General features: G+C 44.4%; 1 protein-coding gene across 1 annotated transcript in view; it reads right to left on the minus strand.

Annotated features, from left to right (window-relative positions):
• Positions 1 to 1011: 1011 nt before the first annotated feature.
• LOC103633251 (uncharacterized) overlaps positions 1012 to 25782 on the minus strand; it is a 28531-nt gene continuing 3760 nt past the window's right edge. The window contains exons 2-4 of the mRNA XM_008654948.1: positions 4652 to 4905; positions 1416 to 2105; positions 1012 to 1133 (exon numbers count right to left, since the gene is read on the minus strand). Coding sequence (XP_008653170.1) covers positions 1012 to 1133; positions 1416 to 2105; positions 4652 to 4905 — 1066 coding nt within the window. The remainder of the gene's footprint in view (positions 1134 to 1415; positions 2106 to 4651; positions 4906 to 25782) is intronic.

A 25782-nucleotide genomic window follows, 5' to 3' on the forward strand; every position in this document is an offset into this window, starting at 1 on the left:
ACGATTATTCTTTATTAAGGTTCTAAAACTTGCTGAACTACCGGCAAATGTCTCCGTGTGTAGAAGAATTTAGTTACCTCGTGAAGTTACAAGATACATGAGGAAACCAGATTTATTGTAGCGTACACGTACACCAATGCTACTTCCAAAAAGAATGAACAGAACGACAGTCTTATTAGTCTGTTATCGCCGGTGTGCATAAATGAACGTGCAAATAAATATACGGTAGACAGAAAGGAGTTGAAATAGATGGTGGGATAAACCATTGATGAAGATAGCCTTATAAGACAAATTTAAATGACCCAAACATGAAATTAGAGATGCATGAATATTGGAATATTATTTTGGGGACTGTAGTTATAGTGAAATAATTCCACAAGATGTAGTTATATCTTGGTCAAGAGTTATAGCGTACATGACATCTGATGGGTTGTGCTTAGTGGTCGTAATGGATTACGATCCAAATGTTTCATAACAATTTGTTTGAGACTTTAATTATTTTTAGTTCAAAAATAAATAGAAATAGAGGCAAATCATCGTCGTCGTTATTGTTATCAAAATGATCTATCCGAACCACTCTTCTTTTTCTAGTTTCCGAAGGTGGGCTTTTGTATTGGCAGTGGCTGCCTGGTATCATTGTACAGACTCATGTGGTATGCCTCGCGCCGTTCTCCACCAGCGCCTCGAGGAGGCCATGGCGCAGGTGGAGACGCTGCTCGTGGTCGTCGCCGCACCATCTCCTCCCACGCCCGGGGATGAGAGCAACACGAGGTAGCGCGCGTCGCGACGTGCCGCCGCAGAGTAGTGTCAGCGACCTACTGACGATATGTATTGATTCAACTAAGAACTAGTAGCGGTTACAGCAGAGGAAGTGGAAATGGATGAGGAAGACAGCAGTATAGAACTAAGATGACGATATCAGTAGAGAACTACGATACTTGACGAAGAAGAAGAAGAATTCTATTGTTTCTCCATACCCTCTCTTCAACTGTTGCTGCTCCTTATGTATTGTCAGCTAATTGAGCCGGCGAACACCATATGGGCCGGGTACCTGACATTTCCCTCTCTTTGAGATGCAGCTTGCCCCCAAGCTGTTGTTCGCAACACCACCGGGATCCCAAACAAAGACTGAGCTATTGTCTTGGTCACGGCTGACAGCAGTACCCCTCTGTCATCTCGTCAATGAGTGTGTGAGCTTCATCAAGTTGCCCAAGCAAGCAAAACTCCCTCATCAGCGTATTGTATCTCACGTTATCTGGGGCAATCCTCTTCTTCTCCATCTCTACCATGATCTCATATGCTCTTTCCATATTTCCATCTGTGCAGCGGCTATTGATCAGAGCATTGTACATGACAACACCCGTTCCGATGCCATTCTTCTCAGCCACTTTAAACAACCTATCCGACTTCTGAACTTGGCCTTTTCCTAGAGAGAGCATATATGTAGGTCATTGCATGTAGGTCACTGGTAGCAAGGAACACAGAGACGACCATAATGTTCAAATCCAAGCATGACAACTCCTGAGGTGGAGGCCATGGTTGCTTGATCTCACTACGGCGAGCAGGGAGGTCATCACCAAAGTTGTTAGCTACCAGCACCATTCCCTTTCCAATAGTGTAGTAGCCACGGGAGAAGTTGTTAGTTGTGTCCTCCTTCCCTGAGATGAGCTGCTCTGGGTGGAAGAGCTGGGGGTACAGACCATGCTCAGGGTCGACAAAGATGGCTCTGGCCATCTGCTTGCTGGAACCAGTCTTGGTGCAGAACGTGTTGAAGGCATCCTGCGGGACACCAACCGAGGTAGCACTTTGCTGCATTTCCTCAAACACCACTTGAGCATCAATCAAGGTCAATGTAGATTGGCTGTCTATGAGCTTGAGCTCCTGGCAGTTGAACAACTTGCACAGCCTGCAGCACGCGTCGAACAGACTCCTCCAGATGATGAAATCAGAACGACAGTTCACCCTGGTCAACCTCGTCACTGAGTCGTACTCCTCCTTGCCCTCGATGTCGGCGACGACCGCCGCCTGCTCCTCTTCTTTGGGCCGCTTCACCCTTCCCGTGATCGCTCGACACACTAGCATCACCCTTGGCTGCTGCCGCTTGGCTTCCTCATCCAATCCACCGCTGCCCTCCGCAGTCGGCACGGGCACGACGTCGTGCGCGCGCCTGTTCATGGCCATCGTGCCAAGATCTGACAATGCGTGCCTGATGGACACATCGCCGCAGTCCGACCAGGGGCAGATGGTGGCCCTCATGGAGGCGCTACCGCTAACGGGGATGAAAGTGCATTCATCCCTTTTGTGAGTTTTGGTGATTTGGATAACAACACATTTAAAGGTCTAACGAGTTTGCTAAGTGTTGAACAGGAAATTCAGTATGATGAACATACTTGAATAGTGTATAATGATCAATGAACAAAGGTTCAACACGAGGTTAAATAACCAATGAGACAATGCAAATGGAATAATATGATCTCTATATTGGTTTGAATATATGGACAAGACCTGAGAAATCACTACATACATATGATCAGAATAGAGAATGAAGTGATTAAGAGGATTGGTCAAGCCAAAGTGAATAAGATATAAGGAATCGTGAATTGGCTTGACCATATTACTATCAATCCATATATGCTTCTATGAGAATCAAACTAGAGCTTGATTGATCTTAACAATTCTATCTAGAAGACATTCAAGCAAGGTTCACAATATTGAAGAAATGATTCTCTCAATGGATGCTCAATAGGATGTGACTCAAGAATGGCTTGATAGGGTGAAGATAGCAAGGAAAGGGTTTCGAGGAACTAAGTGAAGGTGAAGGCCAAGCGACGACTTGTAGACCGAGGTACCATGGCTAAGTTGAAGAAGAGAGTACTTGCACTAAGTCGATGAACTAATCAGCTATGAAGAGTTATAACATGTTCATGCATCAGTAAGGTGACTTGAAGCCATGATTTGAACTCGTATATGGTGATATGGTACAAGCCACAGGGTTTGATTTGTGTTTGCTTCAAAAGGTGAGACAAAGATGTTTGTGATCCTTATGAAGCAACGCCATGGAGAAATCACACATGAGACGCCAATTACTCAAGGAGTTTACTTAATTATATTTTATTTAACTTGAGTATAGGAATCATCGTACTATCAAGGGGGATCCAAAAGGAAGGTTGGTGTTTGTCAAAGCTCAAGCCTCTATATTCAAAAGCTATTTTTGAAAACCAAAAAACTCTTGAACATTCTATGGTTGACCGTGGTTAGGTTTGAGAAACCTAGAGTGTTCTTGTTGAAAAGGAGCTGAACTTCTTCAACCGCAGTTGAGCTTTTCAAATGAACTAAACTTCGGCTGAGTTGAGCTTTTTCAACTACAGTTGAGCTTTTCAGCTGAGTTGAGCTTTTTCAACTACAATTGAGCTTTTCAGCTGAGCTGTCTCAACTACAGTTGAGCTTTCTCAACTCCAGCTGAACTCAACTTCAACTGTGAACCTCTTTGACCATACACCAGCTGAACTTGTCTCCGGGCAGTTGAGCTAGGGTTTTCTCTCCTAAACTTACTGGTCAAGGCCAGTTGAACTGGTCCCGAGGGGCAGTTCAGCTGGTCTCTTACCCCTCTGACCTCTGACCAATAGTCTGCCAGTCAGACTGGCGAATAGGTCGCCAGAGCTGTCAGGGGCGGTTCAACTAGTCTCATCAACCTTGGTCAGACTGCAGGTCAGTCTGCCAGTCAGCCTGACAGTCATACTGGCAGACAGTCTGCCTAACCTGCCAGGGGCGGTTCAACCGCCCTAGGGGGCGGTTCAACTGGTCTCAGGCAGAAAAATCTGCCCAACGGCTAGTTTTGAGCTCCTTCTATATATACTCTCTCCTACCTCTCTCCCCATAGAGAAGTGAGCACGATTTGAAATGCATTTCTAACCTAAGAAACACCTCCCACTCTCTCACACACATCTCTTGCCTTTCCCATTTCAAATCTTTGGAGAGAAATCTTTGAGTGAGCTTGAGAGCTGCAGTTTTTGTGCTTCATCTCTAAATCCCTCTTGCTCTTCTTCATTCGAGCTTTGGTACTACATCGAGTTCTTTGTGGATTCATTACTCTTGGAGCTTCTAGCTCCTAGACGACTAGGTGTCTCTTGTGAGTCTCCAAATCTTGTGGAAGACCACAAGAAAGTTTGTATTAGCCGCTCGTTTGAGCAAAGATTAGTGTGTGGGCTTGACCTTTGTGGTCGGCGAAGGGAGGATTAGGGTTCAAAGAGACCCGACTCTTTGTGGGCGCCTCAACGAGGAAGTAGGGCACCTTTTGTGGTGTGACCGAATCTCGGGATAAATCTTGTGTCTCTTGTGTTCTTGTTCATTGTGTTTGTTTGTGTTCTTCGTTCTCTCACCCTTCTGTGGAAGATTTGTTCTTATCTTATTGGTGTGTGGATTTTGAGAAGTGCCCTTCTCAGATCTACTACTTTGAACACCGTGGATCATTTAGAACATCTCATTTACAAAGTTAACGGGTTTTACCCAGTTTATTTCTAGTTTTTGTTGAAAAAGTTTTATCTTGCCTATTCACCCCCTCTAGGCAACTTTCAGGGGACCACCACCATGTGGCACTCGTAGCACCCTGATAGCCGCCTCAACTGCAAGCCGGCCCTGAACGACGGTCCACCCAACGACGACCCATCCAACAACGGCCCGCCATGCTGCAGTTGCTTGCTGCTCTTGTTGTTGCACGAGAACCAACACGCCGTGCTCTCCTGTGAGGAGCCTGTGGGTGTTGCGTTCTCGGTCGGCGACGACATGACCATCTGGGTCACCCGCACCGCCACGGTAGCGTCGAACGCGCCGGTCGAGTCCGCGAGCAGAAACAGGCGTTGGCACCGCTTCACGACGTCCACGACAGTGTTGCACGAAGTGGGGAGTGAAAGTCGCCTAGAGGGGGGTGAATAGGGCGAAACTGAAATTTACAAAGTTAATCACAACTACAAGCCGGGTTAGCGTTAGAAATATAATCGAGTCCGAGAGAGAGGGTGCAAAACAAATCGCAAGAGAATAAAGAGTGTGACACGCGGATTTGTTTTACCGAGGTTCGGTTCTCGCAAACCTACTCCCCGTTGAGGTGGTCACGAAGACCGGGTCTCTTTCAACCCTTTCCCTCTCTCAAACGGTCCCTCGGACCGAGTGAGCTTCTTCTTCTCAATCAAACAGGAACAAAACTTCCCCGCAAGGACCACCACACAATTGGTGTCTCTTGCCTCGGTTACAATTGAGTTGTTCGCAAGTAAGAACGAAAGAAAGAAGCAATCCAAGCGCAAGAGCTCGAAAGAACACAAGCAAATCTCTCTCACTAATCACTAAAGCTTTGTGTGGAATTGGGAGAGGATTTGATCACTTGGGTGTGTCTAGAATTGAATGCTAGAGCTCTTGTAAGTAGTTGAAGTGGGAAAACTTGGATGACTTGAATGTGGGGTGGTTGGGGGTATTTATAACCCCAACCACCAAACTAGCCGTTTGGTGGAGGCTGTCTGTCGCATGGTGCACCGGACAGTCCGGTGCACACCGGACAGTGTTCGGTGCGCCAGCCACGTCACCAGGCCGTTGGGTTCCGACCGTTGGAGCTCTGACTGCTGGGCCCGCCTGGATGTCCGGTGGCACACCGGACATGTACTATAGAGTGTCTGGTGCGCCACTTCGCGCGTGCCTGACTTCTGCGCGCTCTGGCGCGCATTAAATGCTTCTGCAGGTGACCGTTGGCGCGAAGTAGTCGTTGCTCCGCTGGCTCACCGCACAGTCCGGTGAATTATAGTGGAGCGGATTCCCGAAGCTGGCGAGTTCAGAGTCGCTCTCCTCTGGAGCACCGGACAGTCCGGTGAATTATAGCGAGGCGCCTCTGAAAATTCCCGAAGGTGAAGAGTTTGGCTTGGAGTTCCCTGGTGCACCGAACACTGTCCGGTGGCACATCGGACAGTCCGGTGCGCCAGACCAGGGCAGCCTTCGGTTATCCCTTGCTCTCTTTGTTGAACCCAATTCTTGGTCTTTTTATTAGCTAAGTGTGAACCTTTGGCACCTGTATAACTTATAGACTAGAGCAAACTAGTTAGTCCAATTATTTGTGTTGGGCAATTCAACCACCAAAATCATTTAGGAAATAGGTGTAAGCCTAATTCCCTTTCAATCTCCCCCTTTTTGGTGATTGATGCCAACACAAACCAAAGCAAGTAGAGAAGTGCATAATTGAACTAGTTTGCAAAATGTACGTGCAAAGGTTACTTGGAATTGAGCCAATATAAATACTTATGATATGCATGGATTGTTTCTTTAATTTCAACATTTTGGACCACGCTTGCACCACATGTTTTGTTTTTGCAAATTCTTTTGTAAATCCTTTTCAAAGTTCTTTTGCAAATAGTCAAAGGTAAATGAATAAGATTTTGCGAAGCATTTTCAAGATTTGAAATTTTCTCCCCCTGTTTCAAATGCTTTTCCTTTGACTAAACAAAACTCCCCCTTGATAAATTCCTCCTCTTAGTGTTCAAGAGGGTTTTAAGATATTGATTTTGAAAATACTCTCTCCCCTTTTTGAACACAATGAGATACCAATTTGAAATTTACCAATTGAAAATTTCTTTTTTTTAAATTAGGTGGTGGTGCGATCCTTTTGCTTTGGGCTAATACTCTCTCCCCCTTTGGCATGAATCGCCAAAAACAGAGTCATTAGAGCCCTTTTAAGCTACTTTCTCCCCTTTGGCAAATAAAATATGAGTGAAGATTATACCAAAGCCGGAGAGATGCTCAGAGCGACGGCGAAGGATGAGTTATGGAGTGGAGTGGAAGCATTTGTCTTCACCGAAGACTTCAATTCCCTTTCAATATACCTATGACTTGGTTTGAAATTTACTTGAAAACACATGACAGGGGAGAAGAAGATGTTCTCCTCCTATGAGAAAAACCAAGATCCCCAACGAGCTATCACATTCGGGGATGGAAATCAAGGTTTGGTCAAAGGATTGGGTAAAATTGCTATATCTCCTGACCACTCTATTTCCAATGTATTTCTTGTAGATTCATTAGATTACAATTTGCTTTCCGTTTCTCAATTATGTCAAATGGGCTACAACTGTCTCTTTACTAATGTAGGTGTCACTGTCTTTAGAAGAAGTGATGATTCAATAGCATTTAAGGGTGTGTTAGAGGGTCAGCTATACTTAGTAGATTTTGATAGAGCTGAACTCGACACATGCTTAATTGCTAAGACTAACATGGGTTGGCTCTGGCACCGCCGACTAGCCCATGTTGGAATGAAGAATCTTCACAAGCTTCTAAAGGGAGAGCACATTTTAGGATTAACAAATGTTCATTTTGAGAAAGACAGGGTTTGTAGCGCATGCCAAGCAGGAAAGCAGGTTGGTGCCCATCATCCACACAAGAACATCATGACGACCGACAGGCCACTGGAGCTCCTACACATGGACCTATTCGGCCCGATCGCTTACATAAGCATCGGCGGGAGTAAGTACTGTCTAGTTATTGTGGATGATTATTCTCGCTTCACTTGGGTGTTCTTTTTGCAGGAAAAATCTCATACCCAAGAGACTTTAAAAGGATTCTTGAGACGGGCTCAAAATGAGTTCGGCTTGAACAGAGTTCAAGAACTCTCAAATTGAAGGCTTCCTTGAGGAGGAGGGCATCAAGCATGAGTTCTCTTCTCCCTACACCCCTCAACAAAATGGTGTAGTGGAGAGGAAGAATAGAACTCTATTGGACATGGCAAGAACCATGCTTGATGAGTACAAGACTTCGGATCGGTTTTGGGCCGAGGCGGTTAACACCGCTTGCTACGCCATCAACCGGTTATATCTACACCGAATCCTCAAGAAGACATCATACGAACTCCTAACCGGTAAAAAGCCCAACATTTCATATTTTAGAGTCTTTGGTAGCAAATGCTTTATTCTTGTTAAAAGAGGTAGAAAATCTAAATTTGCTCCTAAGACTGTAGAAGGCTTTTTACTAGGATATGATTCAAACACAAGGGCATATAGAGTCTTTAACAAGTCCACTGGACAAGTTGAAGTTTCTTGTGACGTTGTGTTTGATGAGACTAACGGCTCTCAAGTAGAGCAAGTTGATCTTGATGAGATAGGTATTGAAGAGGCTCCGTGCATCGCGCTAAGGAACATGTCCATTGGGGATGTGTGTCCTAAGGAATCCGAAGAGCCTCCAAATGCACAAGATCAACCATCCTCCTCCACGCAAGCATCTCCACCAACTCAAAATGAGGATGAGGCTCAAGTTGATGAAGGAGAAGATCAAGCAAATGAGCCACCTCAAGATGACGGCAATGATCAAGGGGGAGATGCGAATGATCAAGACAAGGAGGATGAAGAACAAAGGCCGCCACACCCAAGAGTCCACCAAGCAATCCAACGAGATCACCCCGTCGACATCATCCTCGGCGACATTCATAAGGGGGTAACCACTAGATCTCGTGTTGCACATTTTTGTGAGCACTACTCTTTTGTTTCCTCTATTGAGCCACACAGGGTAGAGGAAGCACTTCAAGATTCGGATTGGGTGGTAGCGATGCAAGAGGAGCTCAACAACTTCACAAGGAATGAGGTATGACATTTAGTTCCACGTCCTAATCAAAATGTTGTAGGAACCAAATGGGTCTTCCGCAACAAGCAAGACGAGCATGGTGTGGTGACTAGGAACAAAGCTCGACTTGTGGCCAAAGGATACTCCCAAGTCGAAGGTTTGGATTTCGGTGAAACCTATGCACCCGTAGCTAGGCTTGAGTCAATTCGTATATTATTGGCCTATGCTACTTACCATGGCTTTAAGCTTTACCAAATGGATGTGAAAAGTGCCTTCCTCAATGGACCAATCAAGGAAGAGGTCTATGTTGAGCAACCTCCCGGCTTTGAAGATAGTGAGTACTGATAGTCGCCTAGAGGGGGGGGTGAATAGGGCGAAACTGAAATTTACAAATATAAACACAACTACAAGTCGGGTTAGCGTTAGTAATAAAGAAACGAGTCCGCGAGAGAGGGCGCAAAACAAATCGCAAGCAAATAAAGAGTGAGACACGCGGATTTGTTTTACCGAGGTTCGGTTCTCGCAAACCTACTCCCCGTTGAGGAGGCCACAAAGGCCGGGTCTCTTTCAACCCTTCCCTCTCTCAAACGATCCCTCGGATCGAGTGAGCTTCTCTTCTCAAATCAAAGCCGGGAACAAAACTTCCCCGCAAGGGCCACCACACAATTGGTGCCTCTTGCCTTGATTACAATGGATCTTTGATCACAAGAACAAGTGAGAAAGAAAGGAAGCAATCCAAGCGCAAGAGCTCAAAAGAACACGACAAATCTCTCTCTCTAATCACTAAAGCCTTGAGTGGAATTGGAGAGGATTTGATCTCTTTGGTGTGTCTAGAATTGAATGCCTAGCTCTTGTAAGTGGTTGAGAAGTGGAAAACTTGGATGCAATGAATGATGGGGTGGTTGGGGTATTTATAGCCCCAACCACCAAATGTGGCCGTTGGGAGGCTGTCTGTTCGATGGCGCACCGGACAGTCCGGTGCACACCGGACATGTCCGGTGCCCCCGCCACGTCATCACTGCCGTTGGAGCTCCTGTCTTGTGGGCCCTCCTGGGTGTCCGGTGCACACCGGACAGGTACTGTTTGCTGTCCGGTGTGCCAGTATGGGCGCGCCTGACTTCTGCGCGCGCTGCGCGCGCATTTAATGCTCTGCAGGTAGCCGTTGGCGCGAGTTAGCCGTTGCTCCGGAGTTGCACCGGACAGTCCGGTGCACACCGGACAGTCCGGTGAATTATAGCGGACTAGCCGTTGGAGATTCCCGAAGCTGGCGAGTTCCTGAGGCCGCTCCTCCTTGGCGCACCGGACACTGTCCGGTGTACACCGGACAGTCCGGTGAATTATAGCGCGAGTGCCTCTGGAAATTCCCGAAGGTGGCGAGTTTGCGTTGGAGTCCTCTGGTGCACCGGACAGTCCGGTGCCTCCAGACCAGAGGTGCCTTCGGTAGGCCCTTTGCTCTTTTGTTGAACCCAACTCTTGGTCTTTTTATTGGCTAAGTGTGAACCTTTAGCACCTGTATAATCTATACACTTGGGCAAACTAGTTAGTCCAATTATTTGTGTTGGGTAATTCAACCACCAAAATTAATTAGGGACTAGGTGTAAGTCTAATTCCCTTTCAATCTCCCCCTTTTTGGTGATTGATGCCAACACAAACCAAAGCAAATATAGAAGTGCATAATTGAACTAGTTTGCATAATATAAGTGCAAAGGTTGCTTGGAATTGAGCCAATATAAATACTTACTAGATATGCATGGATTGTTTCTTACTTATAATATTTTGGACCACGCTTGCACCACATGTTTTGTTTTTGCAAACTCTTTTGTAAATCCTTTTCAAAGTTCTTTTGCAAATAGTCAAAGGTAAACGAATATGATTTTGCAAAGCATTCTCAAGATTTGAAATTTTCTCCCCCTGTTTCAAATGCTTTTCCTTTGACTAAACAAAAACTCCCCCTAAATGAGATCCTCCTCTTAGTGTTCAAGAGGGTTTTGATGTATCATTTTGAAATACTACTTTCTCCCCCTTTTGAACATAATAGGATACCAATTGAAAATATTCAACACTGAGTTTTTGAAATTTGAAATAGGTGGTGGTGCGGTCCTTTTGCTTTGGGCTCTCTTACTTTCTCCCCCTTTGGCATGAATCGCCAAAAACGGAATCATTAGAGCCCTCGAAGTGCTTTTCTTCCCCTTTGGTCATAAATAAATGAGTTAAGATTATACCAAAGACGAAGTCCGGTCCTTTTGCTTTGGGCTCTTACTTTCTCCCCCAAAGACAAAGTCCTTTTCTTGGATGCTCATGCTTTTATCCCCCAAAAATGAAAAGTTGCTTGGAGAGACGGCGAAGGATGAGTTACGGAGTGGAAGCCTTTGTCTTCGCCGAAGACTCCAATTTCCTTTCAATACACCTATGACTTGGTTTGAAATAGACTTGAAAACACATTAGTCATAGCATATGAAAGAGACATGATCAAAGGTATATAAAATGAGCTATGTGTGCAATCTAGCAAAAGAAATTGCGCGAATCAAGAATATTGAGCTCATGCCTAAGTTTGTTAAAAGATTGTTCATCAAGAGGCTTGGTAAAGATATCGGCTAATTGATCTTTAGTGTTAATGTATGAAATCTCGATATCTCCCTTTTGTTGGTGATCCCTAAGAAAATGATACCGAATGGCTATGTGCTTAGTGCGGCTATGCTCGACGGGATTGTCGGCCATTTTGATTGCACTCTCATTATCACATAGCAAAGGGACTTTGGTTAATTTGTAACCGTAGTCCCGCAGGGTTTGCCTCATCCAAAGCAATTGCGCGCAACAATGACCTGCGGCAATGTACTCGGCTTCGGCGGTGGAAAGAGCGACCGAATTTTGCTTCTTTGAAGCCCAAGACACCAAGGATCTTCCCAAGAACTGGCAAGTCCCCGATGTGCTCTTCCTATTGATTTTACACCCCGCCCAATCGGCATCCGAATAACCAATCAAATCAAATGTGGATCCCCTAGGATACCAAAGCCCAAACTTAGGAGTATAAGCCAAATATCTCAAGATTCGTTTCACGGCCGTAAGGTGAGCTTCCTTAGGGTCGGCTTGGAATCTTGCACACATGCATACGGAAAGCATAATATCCGGTCGAGATGCGCATAAATAGAGTAAAGAACCTATCATTGACCGGTATACCTTTTGATCCACGGACTTACCTCCCGTGTCGAGGTTGAGATGCCCATTAGTTCCCATGGGTGTCTTGATGGGTTTGGCATCCTTCATCCCAAACTTGTTTAGAATGTCTTGAGTGTACTTCGTTTGGCTAATGAAGGTGCCCTCTTGGAGTTGCTTCACTTGAAATCCTAGGAAATACTTCAACTCCCCCATCATAGACATCTCGAACTTTTGTGTCATGATCCTACTAAACTCTTCACATGTAGACTCGTTAGTAGACCCAAATATAATATCATCAACATAAATTTGGCATACAAACAAGTCATTTTCAAGAGTTTTAGTAAAGAGTGTAGGATCGGCCTTTCCGACTTTGAATCCATTTGCAATAAGAAAATCTCTAAGGCATTCATACCATGCTCTTGGGGCTTGCTTGAGCCCATAAAGCGCCTTAGAGAGCTTATAGACATGGTTAGGATACTCACTGTCTTCAAAGCCGGGAGGTTGCTCAACATAGACCTCTTCCTTGATTGGTCCATTGAGGAAGGCACTTTTCACGTCCATTTGATAAAGCTTAAAGCCATGGTAAGTAGCATAGGCCAATAATATTCGAATTGACTCAAGCCTAGCTACGGGTGCATAGGTTTCACCGAAATCCAAACCTTCGACTTGGGAGTATCCCTTGGCCACAAGTCGAGCTTTGTTCCTTGTCACCACACCATGCTCATCTTGCTTGTTGCGGAAGACCCATTTGGTTCCTACAACATTTTGGTTAGGACGTGGAACTAAATGCCATACCTCATTCCTAGTGAAGTTGTTGAGCTCCTCTTGCATTGCCACCACCCAATCCGAATCTTGGAGTGCTTCCTCTACCCTGTGTGGCTCAATAGAGGAAACAAAAGAGTAATGTTCACAAAAATGTGCAACACGAGATCTAGTAGTTACCCCCTTATGAATGTCGCCGAGGATGGTGTCGACGGGGTGATCTCGTTGGATTGCTTGGTGGACTCTTGGGTGTGGCGGCCTTTGCTCTTCATCCTCCTTGTCTTCCTCATTTGCATCTCCCCCTTGACCAATGCCGTCATCTTGAGGTGGCTCATTTGATTGATCTTCTTCTTCATCAACTTGAGCTTCATCCTTATTTTGAGTTGGTGGAGATGCGTGCATGGAGGAGGATGGTTGATCTTGTGCATTTGGAGGCTCTTCGGATTCCTTAGGACATACATCCCCAATGGACATGTTCCTTAGCGCGATGCATGGAGCCTCTTCTTCACCTATCTCATCAAGATCAACTTGCTCTACTTGAGAGCTGTTAGTCTCATCAAACACAACGTCACAAGAAACTTCAACTTGTCCGGAGGACTTGTTAAAGACTCTATATGCCCTTGTGTTTGAATCATATCCTAGTAAAAAGCCTTCTACAGTCTTAGGAGCAAATTTAGATTTTCTACCTCTTTTAACAAGAATAAAGCATTTGCTACCAAAGACTCTAAAATATGAAATGTTGGGCTTTTTACCGGTTAGGAGTTCATAGGATGTCTTCTTGAGGATTCGGTGTAGATATAACTGGTTGATGGCGTAGCAGGCGGTGTTGACTGCCTCGGCCCAAAACCGATCCGAAGTCTTGTACTCATCAAGCATGGTCCTTGCCATGTCCAATAGAGTTCGATTCTTCCTCTCCACTACACCATTTTATTGTGGCGTGTAGGGAGAAGAGAACTCATGCTTGATGCCCTCCTCCTCAAGGAAGCCTTCTATTTGTGAGTTCTTGAACTCCGTCCCGTTGTCGCTTCTAATTTTCTTGATCCTTAAGCCGAACTCATTTTGAGCCCGTCTCAAGAATCCCTTTAAGGTCTCTTGGGTTTGAGATTTTTCCTGTAAAAAGAATACCCAAGTGAAGCGAGAATAATCATCCACAATAACTAGACAGTACTTACTCCCGCCGATGCTTATGTAAGCAATCGGGCCGAATAGGTCCATGTGTAGGAGCTCTAGTGGCCTGTCGGTCGTCATGATGTTCTTATGTGGATGATGAGAGCCAACTTGCTTCCCTGCTTGGCATGCACTACAAATCCTGTCTTTCTCAAAATGAACATTTGTTAATCCTAAAATGTGTTCTCCCTTTAGAAGCTTGTGAAGATTCTTCATCCCAACATGGGCTAGTCGGCGATGCCAGAGCCAACCCATGTTAGTCTTAGCAATTAAGCAAGTGTCGAGTTCAGCTCTATCAAAATCTACCAAGTATAGCTGACCCTCTAACACTCCCTTAAATGCTATTGAATCATCACTTCTTCTAAAGACAGTGACACCAACATCAGTGAATAGACAGTTGTAGCCCATTTGACATAATTGAGATACAGAAAGCAAGTTGTAATCTAAAGAATCAACAAGAAAAACATTGGAAATGGAATGGTCAGGAGATATAGCAATTTTACCCAAACCTTTGACCAAACCTTGATTTCCATCCCCGAATGTGATCGCTCATTGGGGATCTTGGTTTTTCTCATATGAGGAGAACATTTTCTTCTCCCCTGTCATGTGGTTTGTGCACCCGCTGTCGAGTATCCAACTTGAGCCCCCGGATGCATAAACCTACAAAACAAGTTTAGTTCTTGACTTTAGGTACCCAAATGGTTTTGGGTCCTTTGGCATTAGACACAAGAACTTTGGGTACCCAAACACAAGTCTTTGACCCCTTGTGTTTGCCCCCAACATATTTGGCAACTACTTTGCCGGATTTGTTAGTCAAAACATAAGATGCATCAAAAGTTTTAAATGAAAGACTATGTTCATTTGATGCAGTAGGAATTTTCTTAATTTTGCTCTCAGGATAACCGGCAGGGTATAAAATGTAACCCTCGTTATCTTGAGGCATGGGAGCCTTGCCTTTAACAAAGTTAGACAATCTTTTAGGAGGGGCACTAAGTTTGACATTGTCTCCCCTTTGGAAGCCAATGCCATCCTTGATGCCCGGGCGTCTCCCATTATAGAGCATACTTCTAGCAAATTTAAATTTTTCATTCTCTAAGTTATGCTCGGCAATTTTGGCATCTAATATAGCTATATGATCATTTTGTTGCTTAATTAAAGTCATGTGATCATGTATAGCATTGATATCAACATCTCTACATCTAGTGCAAATAGAAGTGTGCTCAACGGTTGATGTAGAGGGTTTGCAAGATTTTAATTCTACAACCTTAGCATGCAAGATATCATTCTTAGTTCTAAGGTCGGAAATTGTAGCATTGCAAACATCAAAATCTTTAGCCTTAGCAAGCAAATTTTCATTTTCTACTCTAAGGCTAGCAAGAGAAATGTTAAATTCTTCAATCTTAGCAAGTAAATCATCATTATCATTTCTAAGATTGGGAATAGAAACATTGCAAGCAATAGAATCAACCTTAGTATTTAAAGTAGCATTCTCATTCCTAAGGTTGTCAATCATCTCACGGCAAGTGCTTAGCTCACTAGATAGTTTTTGACATTTTTCTACTTCTAGAGCATAGGCATTTTTAACCTTAACATGTTTCTTGTTTTCCTTAATAAGGAGGTCCTCTTGGGAATCCAAAAGGTCATCCTTTTCATGAATAGCACTAACCAATTCATTTAATTTTTCTTTTTGTTTTATGTTAAGGTTGGCAAAAAGAGATCGCAAGTTGTCTTCCTCATCACTAACATTTTCATCACTAGAAGATTCATATTTAGTGGAGGATTTTGATTTAACCTTTTTGCCGTCCTTTGCCATGAGGCACTTGTGGCCGACGTTGGGGAAGAGAAGTCCCTTGGTGACGGCGATGTTGGCGGCATCCTCGTCGGAGGAGGAGTCGCTTGGGCTTTCGTCGGAGTCCCACTCGCGACAAACATGGGCATCGCCGCCCTTCTTCTTGTAGTACCTCTTCTTCTCCTTTCTTCTCCCCTTCTTGTCGTCGCCTCGGTCACTGTCACTAGATATGGGACATTTAGCAATAAAATGACCGGGCTTACCACATTTGTAGCAAACTTTCTTGGAGCGGGACTTGTAGTCTTTCCCTCTCCTTTGCTTGAGGATTTGGCGGAAGCTCTTGATGACGAGCGCCATTTCCTCATTGTCGAGCTTGGAGGCGTCTATTGGTTGTCGACTTGGTGTAGACTCCTCCTTCTTGTCTTCCATCGCCTTGAATGCGACGGGTTGAGCTTCGGATGTAGATGGATCATCAAGCTCGTTGATCTTCCTCGAGCCTTCGATCTTGCACTCAAAACTTACAAAATGCCCGATTACTTCCTCGGGGGTCATTTTAGTATATCTAGGATTACCACGAATTAATTGAACTTGAGTAGGGTTAAGGAAAATAAGAGATCTTAGAATAACCTTAACCACTTCATGGTCATCCCACTTTACGCTCCCGAGGTTGCGTACTTGGTTCACCAAGGTCTTGAGCCGGTTGTACATGTGTTGTGGCTCCTCCCCTTTGCGAAGCCGGAACCGACCGAGCTCCCCCTCGATCGTTTCCCGCTTGGTGATCTTGGTGAGCTCGTCTCCCTCGTGCGCGGTTTTGAGCACATCCCAAACCTCCTTGGCACTTTTCAACCCTTGTACTTTGTTATACTCCTCTCTACTTAGTGAGGCGAGGAGTATTGTTGTTGCTTGAGAGTTGAAGTGCTCGATTTGGGCCACCTCATCCTCATCATAGTCCTTATCCCCTACGGATGGTACCTGTGCACCAAACTCAACAACATCCCATATACTTTTGTGGAGTGAGGTTAGATGAAATCGCATTAAATCACTCCACCTAGCATAATCTTCACCATCAAAAGTTGGTGGTTTGCCTAATGGGACGGAAAGTAAAGGTGCATGTTTAGAAATGCGAGGGTAGTGTAGGGGGATCTTACTAAACTTCTTACGCTCTTGGCGTTTAGAAGTTACGGAGGGCGCATCGGAGTCGGAGGTCGATGTTGATGAAGTGTCGGTCTCGTAGTAGACCACTTTCCTCATCCTCTTTTGCTTGTCTCCGCTTCGACGCGGCTTGTGGGAAAAAGATTTTTCCTTCTTCTCTTTGTGGTGAGAAGAAGATTTCTTCTCCTTCCCTTTGTTGGAGGAGCTCTTCTTCTTCTCCCTCCTTTTGGTGCGGGACTCTTCCGATGAAGTGCTCCCGTGGCTTGTAGTGGGCTTTTCGCCGGTCTCCATCTCCTTCTTGGCGTGATCTCCCGACATCACTTCGAGCGGTTAGGCTCTAATGAAGCACCGGGCTCTGATATCAATTGATAGTCGCCTAGAGGGGGGGTGAATAGGGCGAAACTGAAATTTACAAATATAAACACAACTACAAGTCGGGTTAGCGTTAGTAATAAAGAAACGAGTCCGCGAGAGAGGGCGCAAAACAAATCGCAAGCAAATAAAGAGTGAGACACGCGGATTTGTTTTACCGAGGTTCGGTTCTCGCAAACCTACTCCCCGTTGAGGAGGCCACAAAGGCCGGGTCTCTTTCAACCCTTCCCTCTCTCAAACGATCCCTCAGATCGAGTGAGCTTCTCTTCTCAAATCAAAGTCGGGAACAAAACTTCCCTGCAAGGGCCACCACACAATTGGTGCCTCTTGCCTTGATTACAATGGATCTTTGATCACAAGAACAAGTGAGAAAGAAAGGAAGCAATCCAAGCGCAAGAGCTCAAAAGAACACGGCAAATCTCTCTCTCTAATCACTAAAGCCTTGAGTGGAATTGGAGAGGATTTGATCTCTTTGGTGTGTCTAGAATTGAATGCCTAGCTCTTGTAAGTGGTTGAGAAGTGGAAAACTTGGATCCAATGAATGATGGGGTGGTTGGGGTATTTATAGCCCCAACCACCAAATGTGGCCGTTGGGAGGCTGTCTGTTCGATGGCGCACCGGACAGTCCGGTGCACACCGGACATGTCCGGTGCCCCCGCCACGTCATCACTGCCGTTGGATTCTGACCGTTGGAGCTCCTGTCTTGTGGGCCCTCCTGGGTGTCCGGTGCACACCGGACAGGTACTGTTTGCTGTCCGGTGTGCCAGTATGGGCGCGCCTGACTTCTGCGCGCGCTGCGCGCGCATTTAATGCTCTGCAGGTAGCCGTTGGCGCGAGTTAGCCGTTGCTCCGGAGTTGCACCGGACAGTCCGGTGCACACCGGACAGTCCGGTGAATTATAGCGGACTAGCCGTTGGAGATTCCCGAAGCTGGCGAGTTCCTGAGGCCGCTCCTCCTTGGCGCACCGGACACTGTCCGGTGTACACCGGACAGTCCGGTGAATTATAGCGCGAGTGCCTCTGGAAATTCCCGAAGGTGGCGAGTTTGCGTTGGAGTCCTCTGGTGCACCGGACACTGTCCGGTGGTGCACCGGACACTGTCCGATGTGCACCGGACAGTCCGGTGCCTCCAGACCAGAGGTGCCTTCGGTAGGCCCTTTGCTCTTTTGTTGAATCCAACTCTTGGTCTTTTTATTGGCTAAGTGTGAACCTTTAGCACCTGTATAATCTATACACTTGGGCAAACTAGTTAGTCCAATTATTTGTGTTGGGTAATTCAACCACCAAAATTAATTAGGGACTAGGTGTAAGTCTAATTCCCTTTCAAGTACCCTAACCATGTGTATAAACTCTCTAAGGCGCTTTATGGGCTCAAGCAAGCCCCAAGAGCATGGTATGAATGCCTTAGGGATTTCCTTATTGCTAATGGCTTCAAAGTCGGAAAGGCCGATCCTACACTCTTTACTAAAACTCTTGAAAATGACTTGTTCGTATGCCAAATTTATGTTGATGATATTATATTTGGGTCTACTAACGAGTCTACATGTGAAGAATTTAGTAGGATCATGACACAAAAGTTTGAGATGTCTATGATGGAGGAGTTGAAGTATTTCTTAGGATTTCAAGTAAAGCAACTCCAAGAAGGCACCTTCCTAAGCCAAACGAAGTATACTCAAGATATTCTAAGCAAGTTTGGGATGAAGGATGCCAAACCCATCAAGACACCCATGGGAACCAATGGGCATCTCGACCTCGACGAGGGAGGTAAATCCGTCGATCAAAAGGTATACCGGTCGATGATAGGATCTTTGCTATATTTATGTGCATCTCGACCGGATATTATGCTTTCCGTATGCATGTGTGCAAGATTCCAAGCCGACCCTAAGGAAGCTCACCTTACGGCCGTAAAACGAATCTTGAGATATTTAGTTTATACTCCTAAGTTTGGGCTTTGGTATCCCAGGGGATCCACTTTTGATTTAATTGGTTATTTGGATGCCGATTGGGCGGGGTGTAAAATTAATAGAAAGAGCACATCGGGGACTTGCCAGTTCTTGGGAAGGTACTTGGTGTCTTGGGCTTCAAAGAAGCAAAATTTCGTAGCTCTTTCTACCGCCGAAGCCGAGTACATTGTCGTAGGACATTGTTGAGCGCAACTACTTTGGATGAGGCAAACCCTTAGGGACTACGGTTACAAACTAACCAAAGTTCCTCTTCTATGTGATAATGAGAGTGCAATCCGCATGGCAGATAATCCCGTTGAGCATAGCCGCACTAAACACATAGCCATTCGGTATCACTTTTTAAGGGATCACCAACAAAAGGGAGATATCGAGATTTCATATATTAACACTAAAGATCAATTAGCCGATATCTTTACCAAGCCTCTTGATGAACAAACTTTTAACAAACTTAGGCATGAGCTAAATATTCTTGATTCTAGGAACTTCTTTTGTTGATTTGCACACATAGCTCTTTTATATACCTTTAATCATGTCTCTTTCATATGCTATGACTAATGTGCTTTCAAGTCTATTTCAAACCAAGTCATAGGTGTATTGAAAGGATATTGGAGTCTTCGGCGAAGACAAAGGCTTCCACTCCGTAAATCATCCTTCGCCATCACTCCGAGCAACACTCCGTCTTTGGTATAATCTTCACTCATTTATTTATGACCAAAGGGGGAGAGAGTAATTAAAGGGCTCTAATGACTCCGTTTTTGGCGATTCATGCCAAAGGGGGAGAGAGTAATAGCCCAAAGCAAAAGGACCGCACCACCACCTAATTTTAAAAAGAGTTTTTCAATTGGTATGATTCTCAATTGATGAATTTCAAATTGGTATCTTATTGTGTTCAAAAGGGGGTGAAAAGTAGTATTTCAAAATTGATATATCAAAACCGTCTTGAACACTAAGAGGAGGATTTCATTTAGGGGGAGTTTTGTGTAGTCAAAGGAAAAGCATTTGAAACAGGGGGAGAAAATTTCAAATCTTGAAAATGCTTCGCAAAATCTTATTCATTTACCTTTGACTATTTGCAAAAGGACTTTGAAAAGAATTTACAAAAGAATTTGCAAAAACAAAACATGTGGTGCAAGCGTGGTCCAAAATGTTAAAAACAAAGAAACAATCCATGCATATCTTATGAGTAGTTATTTTGGCTCAATTCCAAGCAACCTTTGCACTTACATTATGCAAACTAGTTCAATTATGCACTTCTATATTTGCTTTGGTTTGTGTTGGCATCAATCACCAAAAAGGGGGAGATTGAAAGGGAATTAGGCTTACATCTATTTCCTAAATGATTTTGGTGGTTGAATTGCCCAACACAAATAATTGGACTAACTAGTTTTGCTCTAGTGTACAAGTTATACAGGTGCTAAAGGTTCACACTCAGCCAATAAAAAGACCAAGTATGGGGTTCAACAAAAAGAGCAAGGGATAACCGAAGGCACCTCTGGTCTGGCGCACCGGACTGTCCGGTGTGCCACCGGACAGTGTCCGATGCACCAGGGGACTTCACGCTGAACTCCTCACCTTTGGGAAAATCCAGAGGCGCTCCGCTATAATTCACCGGACTGTCTGGTGTACACCGGACAGTGTCCGGTGCCCCAGGGAAGAGCGGCTCTGGAACTCGCCAGCTTCGGGAATTCGCTCCGCTATAATTCACCGGACTGTCCAGTGTACACCGGACTGTCCGGTGAGCCAGCGGAGCAACGGCTACTTCGCGCCAACGGTCACCTGCAGACGCATTTAATGCGCGCCAGAAGCGCGCAGAAGTCATGCACGCGGGAGACGGTGCATCGGACAATCTACAGTACTTGTCCGGTGTACACCAGACAGCCAGGCGGGCCCAGAAGTCAGAAGCTCCAACGGTCGAATCCCAACGGCCTGATGACATGGCTGGCGCACCGGACATGTCCGGTGTGCACCGGACTGTCCGGTGCACCATACGACAGTCAGCCACCACCAAACGGCTAGTTTGGTGGTTGGGGCTATAAATACCCCCAACCACCCCACATTCAAGACATCCAAGTTTTCCCACTTCAACTACTTACAAGAGCTCTAGCATTCAATTCTAGACACACCCAAGTGATCAAATCCTCTCCAAACTCCACACAACGCCCTAGTGATTAGTGAGAGAGATTTGCTTGTGTTCTTTCGAGCTCTTGCGCTTGGATTGCTTTCTTCTTTCTTTGATTCTTTATTGCGATCAAACTCACTTGTAATTGAGGCAAGAGACACCAATCTTGTGGTGGTCCTTGTGGGAACTTTGTGTTCCAAGTGATTGAGAAGAAAAGCTCACTCGGTCCGTGGGACCGTTTGAGAGAGGGAAAGGGTTGAAAGAGACCCGGTCTTTGTGACCACCTCAACGGGGAGTAGGTTTGCAAGAACCGAACCTCGGTAAAACAAATCCACGTGTCACACTCCATATTCGATTGCGATTTGTTTTGCACCCTCTCTCGCGGACTCGATTATATTTCTAACGCTAACTCGGCTTGTAGTTGTGATTATTTTTGAGAATTTCAGTTTCGCCCTATTCACCCCCCCCCCTCTAGGCAACTTTCAACAACTAAATTCATCTTTGGGTCAATCTTAAAGGATAGACAATGTAAGATTGATAGCTTGAGATAAGGATTGAGTTAAACTGCTTAAGCACCCCAAAGCTTCGTATCATCTCTAGGTACCTGCAAAATCTTATTAAGTATATTTTGATACCCATCTCATGATGGGTCCATCAAGGTTAGTCAATAAGGACTTAGGCACCCAAATAGCCTTGGTCCTAGAATGTGGTGAACTCATCACCTTTCTAGCACAAGAGTCAAATTTGGGTCTCCTAAGTATATTTGAATGTATTGACAGGTTAGGCTTAGGTGTTTTACCCTTTGGACAAACCTTGAATAGATGACCTCTTTCACGGCAATTGTAGCAAATGTGGTGCTTGTCCTTGCAATGCATTTGCCTTTTGCTTTCATCCTTCTTGATGGTCATCTTTCTTGATCGTGCAAGGTCTTGGTTCTTCATGCGGGGGCATGAACCAATTTCATGACCCTTCTCCTTGCATCCATAGCACCTCCTATTGCTTCTCTTTGATCTTTCTTTGTTGAAGCACATAGGTACATTGTTAGAGCAAATAATATGAGCATTAATTTTCTCACCTTGAGTCTTGCTCATGTCCTTCTTGGAAAGCTTGGTATTCTTTTGAAGGGGTTTTGTGCATGCTACGGTTGTCCCCTTCTCAAGCTTTTTCACCATATTATCACGGTTATCTTGAGAAGGTTGAGCATGACACTTTCCCTTCAAAATAGTTAAGCTCCTTCTTAGCCTTCCAACTTCTTCCTTGAGCTCTTTATTTTCTTGTGTGATAGAAATATCACTAATTCCTGAAATTTCTAGCTCAATGGAAGATTGGCTTTCTTGAGAGCAACATTTGTTAGCACATGATAATATAGTTTCTACTTGAGTACATGTGCATATGTGAGGTTGGTATGATTTAAAATTAGTTAACACAACCTCATGAGCCATTTCTAACATGATATGTGAATCCATAAATTTATTATGAGAGCACACAAGCATATCATGTTTTTCTTGCAAAGCTAGATTTTCAATATTTAGCCTTTCTATCATGTTCTTGAACATAGCATTTTTATTTTCTAACTGAGCAATATATGATGAATGATTAACAGCTTTAATTTGCTCACTTGAAATGTCTTCATACCTTTGGACCAAATCATCATGAGAGCACTTTAGCTTCTCATGCTCTTTGGTCAACTTCTCTAAGTCTTCGATTTTTCGGATGAGGAAGTCTTCTTGCTTATGAAGCATTTCTTTTTGTTCTTCCGCTCTTTTCATGAGTTTGAGCAAGCTCATCCGATGTTTCTTGCTTAGTTGAGCGAAGAATTGTTGAAGATCATCCTCATCTTCATTATCACTTTCTTGCTCCTCCTCATCCTCTCTTTCGCTTTCACTGTCACTCCCATTAGCAATAAAGCACATATGAGAAGTGGATTTGAAAGACGAACCTTGTGAAGAGGTGGATTCATCGTTTGGTCTCCATCGATCATTTTCTTCTTCAATTTTGTTCTTCGCCTCATCTTCCTTATTTTGAGGAACATCCTTTCGGCGATTCTCATGACAAGATCTATTGCCATAGGATCAACATCTGCACCAAAAGATGAAGTTGAGGCAATCTCAACTTTTTCAAGCTTAGAAGCACTTTCGTTTCTTAGTCCCCCCGACATGATCTTTTCCTCACGCGGTTAAGCGTTAGAACGAGGATTAGCTCTGATACCAATTGAAAGTTGCCTAGAGGGGGGGGTGAATAGGCAAGTTAAAACTTTTTCAACAAAAACTAGAAGCAAACTGGGTAAAACTGAATTGATCTCGAAATTCACCCAGTTAACTTTGGAAATGAGATGTTCTAAATGATCCACAGGGTTCAAAGTAGTAGATCTGAGAAGGGCACTTCTCAAAATCCACACACCAAAAAGATATAAACAAATCTTCCACGCAATGGTGAGAGAACGAAGAACACAAACAAACACAATGAGCAAGAACACAAGAGACACAAGATTTATCTCGAGGTTCGGTCACACCACCAAGGTGCCCTACTTCCTCGTTGAGGCGCCCACAAAGAGCCGGGTCTCTTTCAACCCTAATCCTCCCTTTGCCGACCACAAAGGTCAAGTCCACACAATAATCTTTGCTCAAACGAGCGGGTAATACAAACTTTCTTGTGGTCTTCCACAAGATTTGGAGACTCACAAGAGACACCTAGTCGTCTAGGAGCTAGAAGCTCCAAGAGTAATGAATCCACAAAGAACTTGATGTAGTACCAAAGCTCGAATGAAGAAGAGCAAGAGAGATTTGGAGATGAATCACAAAAACCGCAGCTCTCAAACTCACTCAAAGATTTCTCTCCAAAGATTTGAAATGGGAGAGGCAAGAGGTGTGTGAGAGAGAGTGGGAGGTGTTCTTCAAGTTAGAAATGGGGTTTGGGTCGTGCTCTTGTGTGTGGGGAGAGAGGTAGGAGTGAGTATATATTGGTGGAGCTCAAAACTAGCCGTTGGGCAGATTTTTCTGTCTGAGACCGATTGAACCGCCCCCTAGGGCGGTTGAACCGCCCCTGGCAGGTCAGGCAGACTGTCTGCCAGTCTAACTGTTAGACTGACCTGCAGACTGGTCAAGTTGACCAAGACCGGTTGAACCGCCCCTAAGACCGGTTCAACCGCCTGGGACAGGCTGATAGACAGTCTGCCAGTCAGACTGGCAGACTGTAGGTCAGACTGCAAAAACAGGTCAAGCATCCCAAAGCTTCATACCATCTCCTCCTCCTGCAAAGCTTGTCAAGCATGTTTTGGTACCCATCGCTTGATGGGTCCATTATGGTTAGTTAACAAAGATCTAGGAACCCAAATGTCCTTTGCGCTAGCGTTTGGCAAATTCATTGCCTTTCTAGCACAAGTTGCAATTTTGGGTTGCCTAGTTATATATGAATCAAATGACAAGCTATGAGTGGAGGAGTTACCAATGGGACAATCATTGCCTTGATGTCCCTTTTCCCGGCATGTGTAGCATAGGCGTTTTCCAAGTTTTGAAGATTTCTTCTTTCCTTGTTTGTTGCTTGCTACATGGTTAGTAAAAACTTTCTTTTCTAACCCTATGCCCTTTTGATTTAAATGGGGACAAGATTTAATAAAGTGTCCCTTCTTGGAACATTTAAAACAGAGTTTATCATCCTTGTTAATAATCAAGCTATTTTTAATATAGGGACATGATCTAATCAAGTGCCCCTTTTCAAAGCATTCACTACACTTCTTGATTCTATTTGTATGAAGTGTAACTTGATTATTACCTTGAATGTTACCTTTTATGGAGGCATGGTTGAGGCTTTTGGAAGAGGTATTGATTTTCTTCTTTTGCTTTCTCCTCTTGGTAATCCTCAAGTCCTTGACACTTTCTTCAAGGGATTTAGTGCATGCCTCGGTTGTTCCCGTCTCAAGCTTCTTCACCATGTGATCACGGTTATCTTGAGAAGGTTGAGCAATGCATTTCCCTTTTAGTTGAGTCAAGGTCATTTTTAGCCTCTCATTTTCTTCTTTGAGCTTTTGATATGTATCATCGTTTGCTCCTGCAGATTCTAGCTCAAAGGAAGATTTGCTTGTCGACGGACAACAAGCATTAGCACATGGTAATATAGTTTCAATTTGAATGCATGTGCAAGGGTGAGGTTGTTGGGATTTTAAGTTTTCTATCACAACCTCATGAGCTATATTTAATATGATATGATCATCCATAAGATTTTCATGAGAACTTAGAAGCATATCATATTTATTTTTGAAAAGCTAGATTTTCAACTTTTAGCTTTTCTACCTGGTCCTTAAGCAAGGTATTCCTATTTACTAATTGAGCGATACAATGTAAAGCGTTATCTTGCTCAATTGAGATAGTTTCATACCTTTGGACCAAATCAACATGAGAGCACTTTAGCTCCTCATGTTCTTTAGTCAACTCGTCAAAGTGTAGCATTTTCATGGAGAGAACATCTTCTATCCTTTGACGAGCTTCGCTTTGCTCTCTCGCTCTATCTAGAAGTTTGAGTATGACTGCCTTATCCTCTTGGCTTAGGCGAGCGTAGAGTTGCATGAAGCTTATTTCTTCCTCCTCATCCTTGTTTGTGCTTCCGCTATCATTTTCATTAGCCACACAACACATGTGGGAATCGAAATGGGAAGACAAACCTTTTGAAGAGGTGGATTCATCGTTTGGTCTCCATCGATCATTTTCTTCTTCTTCCTTGCAATGA

The sequence above is a fragment of the Zea mays genome, chromosome 7 (assembly GCF_902167145.1).
Source record: "Zea mays cultivar B73 chromosome 7, Zm-B73-REFERENCE-NAM-5.0, whole genome shotgun sequence".
Classification (NCBI taxonomy): Eukaryota; Viridiplantae; Streptophyta; class Magnoliopsida; order Poales; family Poaceae; genus Zea; species Zea mays.